Below are 13903 nucleotides of genomic sequence, written 5' to 3'. Positions count from 1 at the left end.
GCACTGGGCTTGATCCTCAATACCACATAAAAAAATAAAAATATTATGTCCACCTATAACTAAAAAATATTTTTTAAAAATGCTTTCTGATCTCTTCCTTTAGCAAATATCTTTTACCATGTCCTAAGAAGAGAATGAAATGAGCTAAGCTACTCCAGTCTGACTCACCTTTTCTGTGTTCAGCTACTTTAGCCCTGTACTTACCCTTTCAAACTTTCCTCAGCATGGATGTCAGAAACTATCCAACATGGGAAGCAATTTGATTTTCTGTATCTCTCTCCGACCTCAAGCTGCCTTAGGAACCTAACCTTCCAGATAACCATTTTTAGGTCTTAACCTAGCTCAGGGCCTGTGAGGTTATAAGAGGTCTATTGACAATCACACTGTCAGCCTCATCCATGTCCAGGTCTGTGCTCACCACATTCAACCATATTTACTTCTTAGTTCCCCCACCTCAGGGATCTTACCTGTAGCTGGGACAACACTACCAACTTACTTAGATACACTTCACACTGTGCCATCCCCTTGATAGCCATTTCCTGGGAAAGCCTTTACTAACCTACTATACTAATCAGAGCCCTTATTTATATACTCATTGAATACCATATGCCTTCCCTTTAGCAACTGTCCATTGGAAATTTAGTTATTTGGGCAATTTTGATGGTACTAGTATCTTATGTGACACTAATAAAAAAGAAATGCTGCCTATTATGATAACCCATTGACTTTCAGACACATCCTGACTTCAGAAATATTGAGTCTTAGAATAAATGAAATATGCTAAGTGCACATGAATCCCATTAACTTGGGAAGGTGAAACAGTAGGATCAAAAGTTCTAGGGCGGCCTCACCAACTTAGTGAGGTCTTAAGCAACTTAGCAAGAACCTGTCTCAAAATTAAAAAAAAAAAAAAAAGAAAGAAATTAATGAGATATAATGTCTGTAGTCCCCACCCCAAACTCTGAGGGACAGGGGTAGGTGCTAATATTAATTGGCTTAACAACTGAATGGTCTTTCCACCAAATAGCAGGGATCATTGGTAAGGCCTAGGAGTTACTGAGGGAACACAAGAATGTCAGAGGTGGAAGGGACTTCAGCAGAGAGGACTACTCAAGGTAGCCTTCTCTTTTCATATGAAAAAGAAAAGGGAGAGTAATATCCAAGGTCCCATGACTAGTTAGGGAGAACCAGGACTGCCCTCTAGCCTGTCTTCCTTAAAAGCACAGCTCCTGCCATAGAAAGCATCTGTTTTTCACACTAATCTCCCCTGCAAACTAAGTGGTTAAATCAGCAAGGAGCCAAGATTTTTTTTTTTTTTTTTTTTGCTTTCTCTTAGAATGGTTTCTTATAATTTAATCTACAAAATCTCTAACATTCAAAACCTTTCAATAGGGGCTGGGGCTGTGGCTCAGTGGTAGAGCGCTCGCCTGGCACCACATACAAAGTAAACAAAAAAAAGGTCATTGTCTCCACCTACAAGTAAAATAAATAAATAAATAGATAGATAAATAAATGTGAAGTGTGTGTAGTGTATGTATATATGTGTGTGTGTATCTCAAACCTTTCAGTAAAGCCCATCTCATCCCATACCCTTGGCTCATCCTGACTCAATGGCTTTCCTCCTCTTCACATAGGAATTGTTAGATTACTTTCATGTATTTTTTTAAATTCTGTTTTGTCTATTGCTTTGTTCAAGATGATTCAATATTCACCTCCTTCAGGTTCCCTTTATACTATCCCCCACACATACACACATTCCTACCTGTGTGTATCCCTCTGGGATAAATGCTACACTTTGTAGCAGTGACATGCTGCTCTGTGAATGTTTGCTGAGTAATGTGGGACGAGCTCGCTCCTCACTCAAATGGGGATTTCTCTACATTTAGGAATCAAGTTTTCTCCTTTTAAACATTCCTTGAGTGCCTAATCCTTGCGCTGTACACAAAGTGTTGTGATAAAATTTGGTCTCATCCCTAACTTTATTAGATTTTTGCATACCTAAAAGTGTGCTGCAATTGTGTCCAGGTATGTTTGTATAAATTCCCAGTACTTTCTTTGTTGTGAGAGAGAGAGAAGTATCTTGGCAGAAGTCTCTCTGGCTTAAGAAAAGCAAACTGGAATCAAGTACTGGCATGGGAAAATCTAAATAATAAAAATTGACTGTATATGATCACCTTCATCTTAAGATGAATAACCGTGGCAAGAATTCATACACTGGCCTATTTTGGTCAGTTCCCTGCAGAGGATAGAACAAGGGAATGCATATAAATTACTATGGAATTCCCAAAGCTCACCCTTCCCAGAGATTCCCCTGTGCTATGCATGTCCTTTCTTTCCTTAAACACCTGTCCCTCTTCCACTTGCTGCAATGGCAGCACAATTGTGGATCTGCTTGCATTTCTAGGTGAGACTATGAAAAAGATATTAGTTTAAGAGTTTTAAGAATGGGAGCTGAAAGAAGCAGATCCTGCATCTTCCCTGGAATAAAAACATACTTAGGGGCTGGGAAGAGATAATAAAGAAACACATGATCATCATGTGTCCACTTGGGCCAGATGAAGGACCCCTTCCCTGGATATGCCCCCCCAAAAAGATTTATCAATTATTCTCAGCATTCATATTTGAGGGTATTCTTAGAACTGAGCACTCAGGAAAAAGAACAAAAAGAGAAAATGACAAAAATGAAGAGACAGAATGGAAAATGGGAATAACAACCATTAGCAGATAATCTTTACTGAGCACTATTATGGGCCAGATACTATGCCAAACACTCCATTTAATCCTCACAACCCCATCTAAGAGGTTTTTATGCCCATTTTATATGTAAAAAAGTGAGGTTCAGAGAGATTAAATTACTTACTTGACCAAGGTTTCAAGAGATTAAATGGCAGAGGCAGGTTTGGAATCCAAGGAGTCTGATTCCAAAGCCTGTGCTTTCAACCACTCCACAAAGCTGCCTCCCAGCAAGGAGAAGGGCACTACAGATGGTACTTCTTATTCTCAGATTCAATCCCCTGTTTTCATATCACCCCAATCTTCATACACTCCTGAAATCCTCAGAGAGCCAAGGGATCCCAAGGTCCGCCTGGTCTGACTCATTCTCCCTCCCTGGAGGTGTTGGAAAAATGAAGACTGGGAGGCACATCTCTCAGAAAGAGGAGGCAGTCATCAAATAGAAACAGCTGAGGGCCGGGGCTGTAGCTCAGTGGTTTAGCATCTGCCTAACATGAATAGCCTTGGATTGGAACCCCAACATTGTGTGGTGGCAAGGAGAGAAAAAGAAATAGCTAGAGACCAACTGATTACCCTGAAGTTTATCTACCTGCTATCCTTCTTTAGCCACCCCCATAGAGCATTAACCTTTCCATTCCTGATCCAAGACATTCCCACTCGGCACTCTCCTGTACTAGCTCTACTGTTCCTCCTACTCTCCAAAGAGCCTGGGGGGCCTTTCTAGAAAATGTATTCCCTGGCTTCTTTGACTCCCTCATCACCTCCTCACTCTCCCTCTTTAGAATAGAATGTTACATCTGGTCCTAGTCTTTCTAGCGTCAGGGTTCAACCTCCTCTTCTTAAGACAGTTCTCCCATTCCTCCAACAGAATTCCAGAGGCCCTGGCTAGCGGGCTGAGCCTTGGAGACTTTATGTCTCCCCTCCCCCACATCCCTGGGGATTTTCTCCAGCCCAGCTGAAGGCCTTGCCTCCTTCATGCTTCCTCACGTACTAGAACCCACTGGCCTTAATTTCATCCTCAAAAACTGCCCCATTTCGGAGCTGAAAGAGATCTGGGATACTATTTTCTTTTTTTTTTTAATCAATGAGAAATCCGAGGCCTAAAGAAAGGTAGTGACTTGCCCAAGGTCACACAGAGTAGTTACAGTTTGCTGATGGCAGAGCCAGGGCTGGGACCAAGAGGCCTCTGCTCTTCAATCTTTCGGACCACCCAGCACCGCGGTGAGGGCCAGAAGCCCTCCTTACCTCAGGAGACAAGGCTTTGCAAATGCGGGGAAAGGAGGGAGTCCCCTAGCGGTCCTAAGGGGCACCCAGGGCTTCCAAAGGGAACAACCACTGGGACTGGGGGAGGGGAATGGGGCATGCCAAATAGCCCAGGAAAAGAAACTGTGGTCCCTACCTCTCCCCTTGTCCTGTGGTCTCCTCATCTCTCACCCTCTCTCTTCTTTCTCAACCTTTCTACCCAAACCCATCCTTCACTTATTTCCTCCCAACCCTCACCCAGTCGCGCAACTCTCGTCCGCCTCAGCACCCGGCCGCACGCCCCCCCGCCATGCTTCATCATGGCCTCCCCCGCCCCTTCTCCCCCAAATCCCCGCCTCCATCCCCTTCCTGGGCTCCTACCTCACCCCTTGCTCCCCTCGTATTCCCTTGGGGTCCTGGGGACCCCGGTTGACCTCCCCGCCCCCCCGGCCACGGCCCGGGCCGCAGGGGGCGCTGTGGGACCGCCCCGGGCCCCTCCACCCCCGCGCGGGGACGTTACCATGCCAGAGCCTCCGAGCAGCTGGGCCGGCTCGGCCCACCCGCCAGTAAAAGCCGCTCTGATTGGCCGGGCCGTAGCCGGGAGGGCGGGGCCAGCCGGGGGTCGCACCCCTTCGTGGCCGGGACTCCGGTTGCTCCCGCCGACTAGCGGAGCCCCCAACCGGCCCGGTGCGCCCGGTCCGGACCCCGCCCCCCGGCACGGACAACCAGGCCCCACCCCCGCGCCGCTGGGTCCAGGACCCGCCCCCAGGAGGCGGGGCGTGCCTGCCCCCGGCCTCCGACTGACAGACTCTGGGCTCCGCGGAGCAACTATAAGCTAGGTTCCCGCCGCCAGCGCTCTTCAGCTACTCTTACCTCCAAACCTGCCTCCAGCACCACATCGCCTGAAGCCGCATCCCCCGGCCTTCACTACCCCGCGGGCGCTCAAGACCAGAGGATGAACCGAAGCATTCGTTCCAATACATAGGACACTTTAAACTTTTGTTATTTTTGCACTTTTAAATTAATTAACCCACGAACTATTTACTGAGCGCACCTTTTTCAGGCACTAAACATACAGTAGTTTGAAATTAAAACAAAAAAATGTTTAATGATAAATCCCCCAAACCCCTGCCTTTATGGGCTGTACACGTGCTTTTCACTTGACCCTGAAGTTACTTACGGAATCTGGAAGCTACTTTTGAATTCATAAAGTGGTGAACTCAAAGAGAGCGGGGACCTGATCTTTTATAGGAATTAAAAATGTGAAATACGTATTACGCAAATAAGAGACTTGTAACCCCAAACACCCTTGGAAGGCTCTGCGAATTCTCCAGGAAAGAAGATATTTCAGGTCCGTCATTAGGCGCATGAACCCCAGTTTGGAAGCCACCTTCTAAAGCCAAGCAGTGGTTCTCGGGCCCCAAGTTGTGTAGATAGGCTGCAAGGACACGAAATTATTGACAGTTGAGATATACTTTTTAAATCACCTTCTATAAGTCCTTGCACAGAAGGTGCTTCTTGCTACGGACAAGTCTTGGAGGAAATTCCAGTCCTTTGATCTCTCTGGGCTTGGTCTCCAAAGACACTTGGGCGCGGTAGTCCGCAATGGTAATCCCCGCGACTGGAGAGGCTGAGGCTATAGGACCGCAGGCTAGCCTGGGCAAATTAGCGAGCCACCCTGTCTCAAAATAGTGTAATAATCTAAAAAGGGCTGGGGGTCTAGCTCAGTAATAAAGTGCCCCTGTTCGATCCCCAGCACCCCCCCCACACACACACACACAAAATGACAGCTAGGGTTGCTGTTGCCCTAGTCTCTCCACCCTGCCCCAAGGTGACAAGGATGGGAAGTGATACCGGTTTCAGGGCCTGCACCAGCTTCTTGGTTGGATACCTGCCTCTCAGAGGACGTTGCTGATGACCTGGGCCTAAGGAGTAGCCGGTTGGCAGCTGTTTGCAAGGAGAGGCATGAACACAAGCTGGGGTGTCCATAGGACTCTATATGAGGCTCTGTCAATGCAGTACAGCGCCAAGAGCACAAAGGGGCCAGGCAAGAATATTTTCTAGTGTAGAATTCTGGAGAGTTCAAAAATTCTCATTTAGAACCTGATCTGCCAGGACCTTATGAAGGTATATTTTTATAAAGTTAGCAATTTAAAACATATTTAATAATTTGTTAACTTAGTCTATGACGTTGAAATATTTAGTATGTAGCTAGGCATGATGTCACATGTCTGTAATCCCAGCAACTAGGGAGACTGAGGCAGGAAGATTGCAAGTTCAAGGCCAACTTTAGCAACTTAGTGAGACCCTGTCTCAAAATTTTAAAAAAGGGCTGAGAGTGTAGTTCAGTAGTATAGAACCTCTGAGTTCAATCCCCAGTACCAAAAAAAAAAAAAAAAAGAAAGAAAGAAAGAAATAGTGTGATAGTGTGTGAGTCATTTATAGTCTTGCCTCATAGTCTTGTCTCAGCCTCCACAAATAACATGGGCAGGGCAGATTTGAGATTTGAGAATTTAGTTCTTTTCTCATCATCTGCCATCTGCCAAATTTAATTCTATAATAATTTTTTGTTAGTTCAATCTTCAGTTCTTACAACACTATGACTACTTATGCTATTAAGAGTTGAGTCAGGTAAACAACTAAAACTTCCTTTCCTGCAAAAAAATTTATTTTTCCTGGAATTAATCATTATCTTGTGTTTTCTTTCTTTTTAAATGATTAATAGAAGATTTATGTAAGCAAGAAAACATTAGTTATCATTGCCAGACTTAATATATTAAATGTTCAGTGTAATTTCCCTTCCCAGGTAAGTTTTTCCTTCCTATCCTATTAGTTTTGAAAACATAATACCAGAAAAAAAGAGGTCCAGTTCCAATCAGAGCACCTAAGAGTAAGTTCTTGGGAGTGGGTCTGAAATTCAGATAGATATTTGCTGATCTTGCATAGGTCCAGTGAATTAAGGCAGGATCTTCCATGACCCTTCTGTGGTTATGGTCATGGTTCTGAATGAAGCAGATAATCCTGTTTAAAGCCAGGCTTCTATGGCCAACCACTGGGTTTGAGTCTTCCTGGTTTCCAGAGAAACTAGGCTGGGTCCAGAGTAGGGGGCAGAGTGGCCAGGTGTGACACGTTATACTTTGGGAATGACATCTTGGAACCCTGGTGCCTATCTTGTGTTTTTATTTGCTTAATTTTCTATGTATTTATTACAAGATTTGCTTCAACTCTTCCCACAAGAGTTTGTCTGCATCTCTTCTCAGAATAGCAGGATACAGTACATATTCTACACATTTCATCATCTGTTTTTTTTAATTAGAGCATTATAGTTATACACAGTAATTGGGTTCATTTTGACAAAAATCAAACATGCATGAAATTTGATTTACTACATTTCTATTCCCATTCCACCCCTCCTTTCCCTTCCCTCCTGACTCTCCCTAATTCTCCTTCCTCTTCTGATCTTCCTTTCACTCTTATTTTGTTAAATTAATTCTGCATTTCCTTCCCTTTCCTGTCCCTCATCCCTCCTAATCTCCTTCAATTCCACTGATATTTCCCATATTTTTATGATAACCAAGCCCTTCCCCACGACTTTTCTCCCTTATTTTGCTCTAGCTTCCACATATGAGAGCAAACATTTGACCCTTAATTTTCTGAGTCTGGCTTATTTCACTTACAGATGTTCTCCATTCCATCTTTAATTGCAAATACCATAATTTCATTCATTTTTATAGTTGAGTAAAACTCCATTGTGTTTTTATTACACTTTCTTAATCCTTTAATCTATTATGGGCATCTGGGCTGGTTCCATAATTTGGCTATTGTGAACTGTTCTGCTATAAACATCGATGTGGCTATATCACTATAGTATACTGATTTTAGTCTTTTTGGATAAATATCAAGGAGTGGGATAGCTGGATCATATGGTGGTTCTACTCCCTAGTTTTCTGAGGACTCTCCATACTACTTTCCAGAGTGGTTGTACTAATTTAAAGTTCCACCCACAATGAGTATACTATTTTCTCCACATCATCATCAACATTTATTTTTATTTGTGTTCTTGATAATTGCCCTTCTGACTAGAGTGAGATGAAATCTTAGTATAGATTTGATTAGCATTTCCCTCATTGCTAGAGATGTTGAACTTTTTTTTTTCCTTTTGCACTGGAGATTGAACCCAGGGGTACTTCACCCTGAGCCACATCCCCAGACCATCCCACCTCACCCCCACCCTTTTTTGTTTGAGACAGGATCTCACTAAGTTGCTTAGAGCCTCACTAAGTTTCTGAGGCTGGCCTAAAACTTGCAATCTTCCTGCCTCGGCCTTCTGAGTCATTGGGATTACAGATGTGCATCATTGCACCTGGCTAGAGATGTTGAACATTTTTTCATATATCTGTTGGCTACCTGTGTTTCTTCTGAGAAATATCTGTTTAGTTTTTTTGCCCATGTATTGATTGGGTTGTTTTAAGCATTTTAAATTCTTTATATTTTCTGAATATTAATCCCCTTTCAGAGGAGGAGCTGGAAAAGATTTTTTCCCATTTTGTCCATTTCATCTCCTTGAAGCAGTCTCTGCTGGAGTCTTCTGACAAGCTCCAATCTTTATCCCTGACCCTTGCTGCACATCTGGGAACCAGGCATCTTCTTTCCCATTCTCTTGGCCACTTTTTTTTTTTTTTTGACACTGTGCTTTGTTGGGTCTTTTATTTTCTATATTCCTTGTCTTTTTTTTTTTTCTTTCTGGATTTACTACCCCTGCCCCCACTTTCTTTCCCAGTCCTAAAGATCAAACTCAGGGTTTCCCTCATGCTAGGCAAGTGCTCTACTACTGAGCTACAGCCCCAGCCAGGCAGTAGACTTGAGTTATCCCATTGATGATTTTCTCCTTTCCATCTTTTCTGTTCTTTTTTAGAACTCCTATGATTTGATGATGAACCTGCTGGGCTTGTCCTTATAATTTATATTTTTTCTCTCCAATTTTCCATGTTTTTTATGTTTCTGGGAGAATCCATCTACTTTATTTCCTTCTATTGAATTTTTTTTCATATTTTAAAGATTTTTATTGCTCTCACTTTATTTTATTCTCCAAATATTTCTTTTTGCAGCATCTTATTTTGTTTCAGGTTACAATAGCTTATCTTGTCTTGAAATATATTACTGGAAGCTTTGTTCAATTTTTCTTCTTTCTGCATAATCTCTGTTTGCTCCAAATTTCTTTTTCTGTGGGTTTGGTCTCTGTCTTCCATATTACATTCTTTTCTTGGAATTCTTATAATCATTGGTTGTCTGTTCACACTTAAGGATAGGCTACCAAGAAGATGATTGGAAGTGTAAGCCCCCCCCCCCCACATGCACTCAAGTACACATGTGGGTTTGTTGATCATGAACTGCTCTGCACAGTGATCTGGCTGGAAACTTCTGATGGTAGTACCTGTTCTTTCCTCTCAGAGGGTCAGACAGTTGAAACTGCTAAATCTCTGGTCTGGCACAACCAATCCCCTTTGCCATGCAGTTGCCCTGCTAGCTTTAGCATCTCTTCTCTGGTCTGAGTAATTGCTCATCCAATTGGTTTCCTTTTTTCCTAAAATTGTGCTCTTGTCTCCTTTCCTGTTTTCCTGTCCTTAGTGGATTTATTCCTTTAAAAATATTTGTTATAGTTTTAGTGGGCTTCCAGTAAAACAAATTTAGATGCATGTGTTCAACCTACCATTTTTACCCATAAATCTTAAATATAGTCTGTTTTTAAATAGCAGTTTAAAAATACTCACATATGTATGTTCTATAAATCAAATTTCTGGGTTCACCAAAACAGGCTTCTTGACATTGAATGACTTTATAATACAAAGATGTCATGAAGTTGAACTTTTAAATATTTACTAATAAGATACTATATTTATTTATTTTAATGAGGTTAGCATAAAGGTTTATTTGAAAAAGGTTCAGCATAAAGGTTTATTTGAAAAAGGTTTATTTGGTCACTATTTTTTAAAGTTTGTGACCATCTCTCCTGGGCTAGTGACCATCCAAGTGTAGTCTCTGAACTGTGATGAAGGCGTTGCAGCTGGCCACAGAGCTGCCCATAGGGAGAAGGGCTCAGAAGGACTAATGTCTGGAAAATGAAGCCAGAGTATGAAAAAGACTTGCCACACAAGAGAGAAAATATTTACTTTTTATTTGTACAATAAATTTATTTTGTTTATTTATTTTTATGTGGTGCTGAGGATCAAACCCAGGACCTCTCACATGCTAGGTGAGTGCTCTACGGCTGAGCCACAACCCCAGCCCCGAGTTTACTTCTTTGCTCCCTTCAGTGAATTCCTCACTTCTTACCCCTTGCATAACTCTCTACCCACAATTCCTCCACAGTCTTAGGCATATAAAACACTGCTTTTTTGTGTGTATGTGTTGATATTGGGGGATTGAACCCAGGGGTGCTACACTGAGCTACATCATCAAACCTTTTTATGTTTTATTTTGAGACAGGGCCTAGCTAAGTTGCCTGGGCTGGTCTTAAACATACGATCCTTCTGCCTCAGACTCTCAAGTAGCTAGGAGGAGAGGCATGATCCTAGCTACTTGAGAGTCTGCACCCAGAAATGTTGCATTTTTAAAAATCAGTTTTATTGAGGTATAATTTAACTATAATAAAATGAATTAATTTTAAGTGTACAGTACAATGAATATTCAAAAATATGTACAGTATTGTGATTATAACCATAATCATGACATAAAACATTTCCCTCATTCAAAAACTTTCTTTGTGCCCTTTTGTAGTCAGTCTCCTCTTGTCTTATCCAGCTCCTGGCATCTGCTGATCTGTTTTCTCCACTATCTTCTTTCTAGAATTTCATGTAAGTGAAAACATAGAGTTTGTAGGGCTTGTGTCTGGCTTCCTTCACTTAGTACATATAATTATTTTGAGATTTTCCATGTTATTGCATGTGAGTAGTAGGTCATTCCTTGTTAGTATGAAGCAGTACATTTTATTGCATAGACATACTGCAGTTTGTTTCTTCATTCACCAATTGGTGGGTTTTCATTGTTTATAGTCTGGGTTATTATAAATAGAGCCACTTATAAATATTTTATATAGGTATTTGTTTTGATTTATTTTAGTAAATACTTAGGAATGGGATTGCTAGGCTGTTTGGTAGTATGTATTTAACATTTTTTTAATAAAAATTGTCACATTGGTCAGTCATGATGGTACACACCTGTAATCCCAATGAGTCAGGAGGCTCACAGAAGAATTGCAAGTTTCAGGGCAGCATCAGCAACTTAGCAAGGCCCTCCATGACTTGGTGATATCTTCACTCAAAATAAAAAATAAAAAAGGGATGGGGCTGTAGCTCAGTGGCAAAAGGCTCCTGGATTCCATTGCCAGTTCCAAAAAACAAAACAAAGGAAAAAAAAGAAAGAAAAGAACTACCATACTATTTTCCAAAGTGGTAGTACTATTTTACATTCCCACCTGCAATATGAGTTTTTCATTTTCCCAATATCCTTCTAAACATTTTGGTATCTTCATGTTCTTTATCATTTAACTCATTCTTATCAGAGTTGGTATCTTGTGTTTTTAACTTGTGCTACCCTAATGCACTAATGATGTTGAGAATCATTTCATATGTGCAGTTATCATTTGTATATCTTCTTTAATGATATGGTACCTTTAAATTTTTTTTTAGTTGTAGATGGACAGCATACCTTCATTTTATTTATTTTTTATTATTATTTTTAATATTTTTAGTTGTAGGTGGACACTATCTTTATTTTTATTTATTTATTTTTATGTGGTGTTGAGGATGGAACTCAGTGCTTCATACATGCTAAGTAAGCGCTCTACCACTGAGCCACAACCCCAGCCCCCTATTTGTTTATTTTTATATGGTACTAAGGATTGAACCCAGTGCCTCACGTGTGCTAAGCAAGCGCTCTGCCAGTGAGATACAGCCCCAGCCCTGACTTAGTACTATTTATTCAACTCTTCTACCATTTTAAAAACAGTGTTATTTGTCTTAGCTCTGAATTGTAATAGTTCTTTACATATTTTGAATACAAGTCCTTTATCAAATATGTGTTAGGCAAATAATTTTTTCCAGTTAGTGGCTTTTAATTCCTTTTCTTTTATGTCTCTGTGGGAGATATTGGTCTGTAGTACTTTCTTCTTGGAATGTTTTTCTCTAGTTTTGGTATCAAGGTAATGCTAACATCATAACATGATTTGAAAAGTGTTCCCTACTATTAAATTTTATGGAAGAGTTAATTTAGAGCTGGATTATTTTATTCTTCAGTGTTCTGTACAATTTATGAGCCATCTGGGGATAGAGCTTTCTTTGAGGGAAAGTTTTTTTTTTATTACAACCCCAATTTCTTTAGTATATTTAGGGCTATCCAGGTTTCTTCTTTCATCTTAATGAACTTGGATTTGTTATAACTTTCAATGAATTTGTCCATTTCATCTCTGCAACTTCATGGGCATAATACCTTTTAATAATACTCCCTTACTATTCTCATTGTAGAATCTATAGTGATGTTCCTTCTTTTTCATGATATTGGCACTATAATTCATGTCTTCTCTTAAGGAATCCTCTAGCCTCCTCCTGAGTAACTGGCACTACAGGTAAATGCCACTTCTCATGAATTTCTTTTTCTTATCTTTTTCTGTACTAGGGATTAAACCCAGGACCTCACACCTGCTAGGCAAGTGTTCTACCATGGAGCTATATACCCAGTCCATTTTATTTTATTTTGAAACAGGTTCTGGCTAAGTTGCCCAGACTAGCCTCAATTTTGTGATCCTCCTGTCTTAGCCTTCTGAGTAGCTGGGATTATAGATGTATACCACCAGGCCTGGCTCTTTTCCCCAGTCTTTTTAACTTTTAATTTATGTGTCTCTTTCTATTTAAAATGTATTTAAATCAGGTACCATGGCACACACCTGTAATTCCAGCTACTTGGGAAGCTGAGGCAGGAGAATCACATATTCAAGGCCAGCCTGGGCAACTTAGCAAGACCCTGTCTCAAAATAAGAAATGAAAAGGGCTGGGGTTGGGATTGTGGCTCAGCGATGGAGTGCTTGCCTAGAACATGCGAGACCCGGGTTCGATCCTCAGCACCACATAAAAATGAAGGCATTGTGTTGTGTCCTTCTACACTAAAAATAAATATTTAAAAAAAAAAGAAAAGGGCTGGGGATGTAGCTCAGTGGCAAAGTGCCTTGGGTTTAGTCCACAACACCATAAAAGAAAAGAAGAGAAAAAAGAGGGAAACAGTGTGTTTTGTGTAGATAGAGTGGATCTTAGGGTTTTCTTAATTGAGCCTTATAATACCTGTATTTTAATTATTTGTTTAGGTCATTTACACTTAATCTAATTATCAGTATGGTTGAGTTTAAGAGAAAATAGGGAGGGAGGTAAGGAGGTAGAGCCCCAGATTGGGAGTCAGGAAACTAGGTTGGAGTCCCAACTCTATTTTCCAACTCTGTAACTAGGTAAATCTTATAAACCTCTCTGAGCTTTAGCTGGCTTGTATGTGTTTGTGAGGATAAATAAGTTATGTGGGGCTGGGAATGTTAGCTCAGTTGTAGAACACTTACCTAGAATGCACAAGGCCCTGGATTTAATCCTCAGCACCACAAAAAAGAGAGGGAAAGAAGAAAATGAAGGAGGAGGTGGAGGAGGAAGAGGAAGGAAAGCAGGAAGAGAAGAAAAGTCAGGCAGGCAGGAAACAGAAGTAAGTCATTGGTAAACCACAACATGCTCTGAAATCATAAGGGATTGAAGAACCACCCAGGACCCAATGTGTAGATAGATAAGTATCCATAATCCAGGTGCAGGTACCTCAAAGACAGACTAGGTCTTACACATTTCTGTTATCTCCAGAACTTGGCCCTAAATACAGCACATGGCACGTTACCAATGTTTGT

The 13903-nt window shown here is 41.2% G+C and overlaps 1 protein-coding gene across 19 annotated transcripts in view; it reads right to left on the bottom strand.

The window, feature by feature from the left end:
- PRPF40B (pre-mRNA processing factor 40 homolog B) overlaps positions 1-13903 on the bottom strand; it is a 74713-nt gene that overhangs the window by 15673 nt on the left and 45137 nt on the right. For 2 of the 19 annotated variants that reach the window (XM_081311997.1, XM_081311998.1), the window contains exon 1: positions 4496-4630. The exons of 7 other annotated variants lie outside the window; for them this stretch is intronic. In XM_081311997.1, the coding sequence (XP_081168123.1) occupies positions 4496-4498 (3 nt within the window). In that variant the 5' untranslated portion in view covers positions 4499-4630. 10 more of the 19 variants (XM_081311982.1, XM_081311986.1, XM_081311989.1 and 7 more) reach the window with 9 other exon arrangements.

Source organism: Spermophilus citellus (assembly GCF_964194105.1).
Source record: "Spermophilus citellus genome assembly, chromosome: 10".
Classification (NCBI taxonomy): Eukaryota; Metazoa; Chordata; class Mammalia; order Rodentia; family Sciuridae; genus Spermophilus; species Spermophilus citellus.
This window is presented reverse-complemented; position numbering and strand designations above follow the sequence as displayed.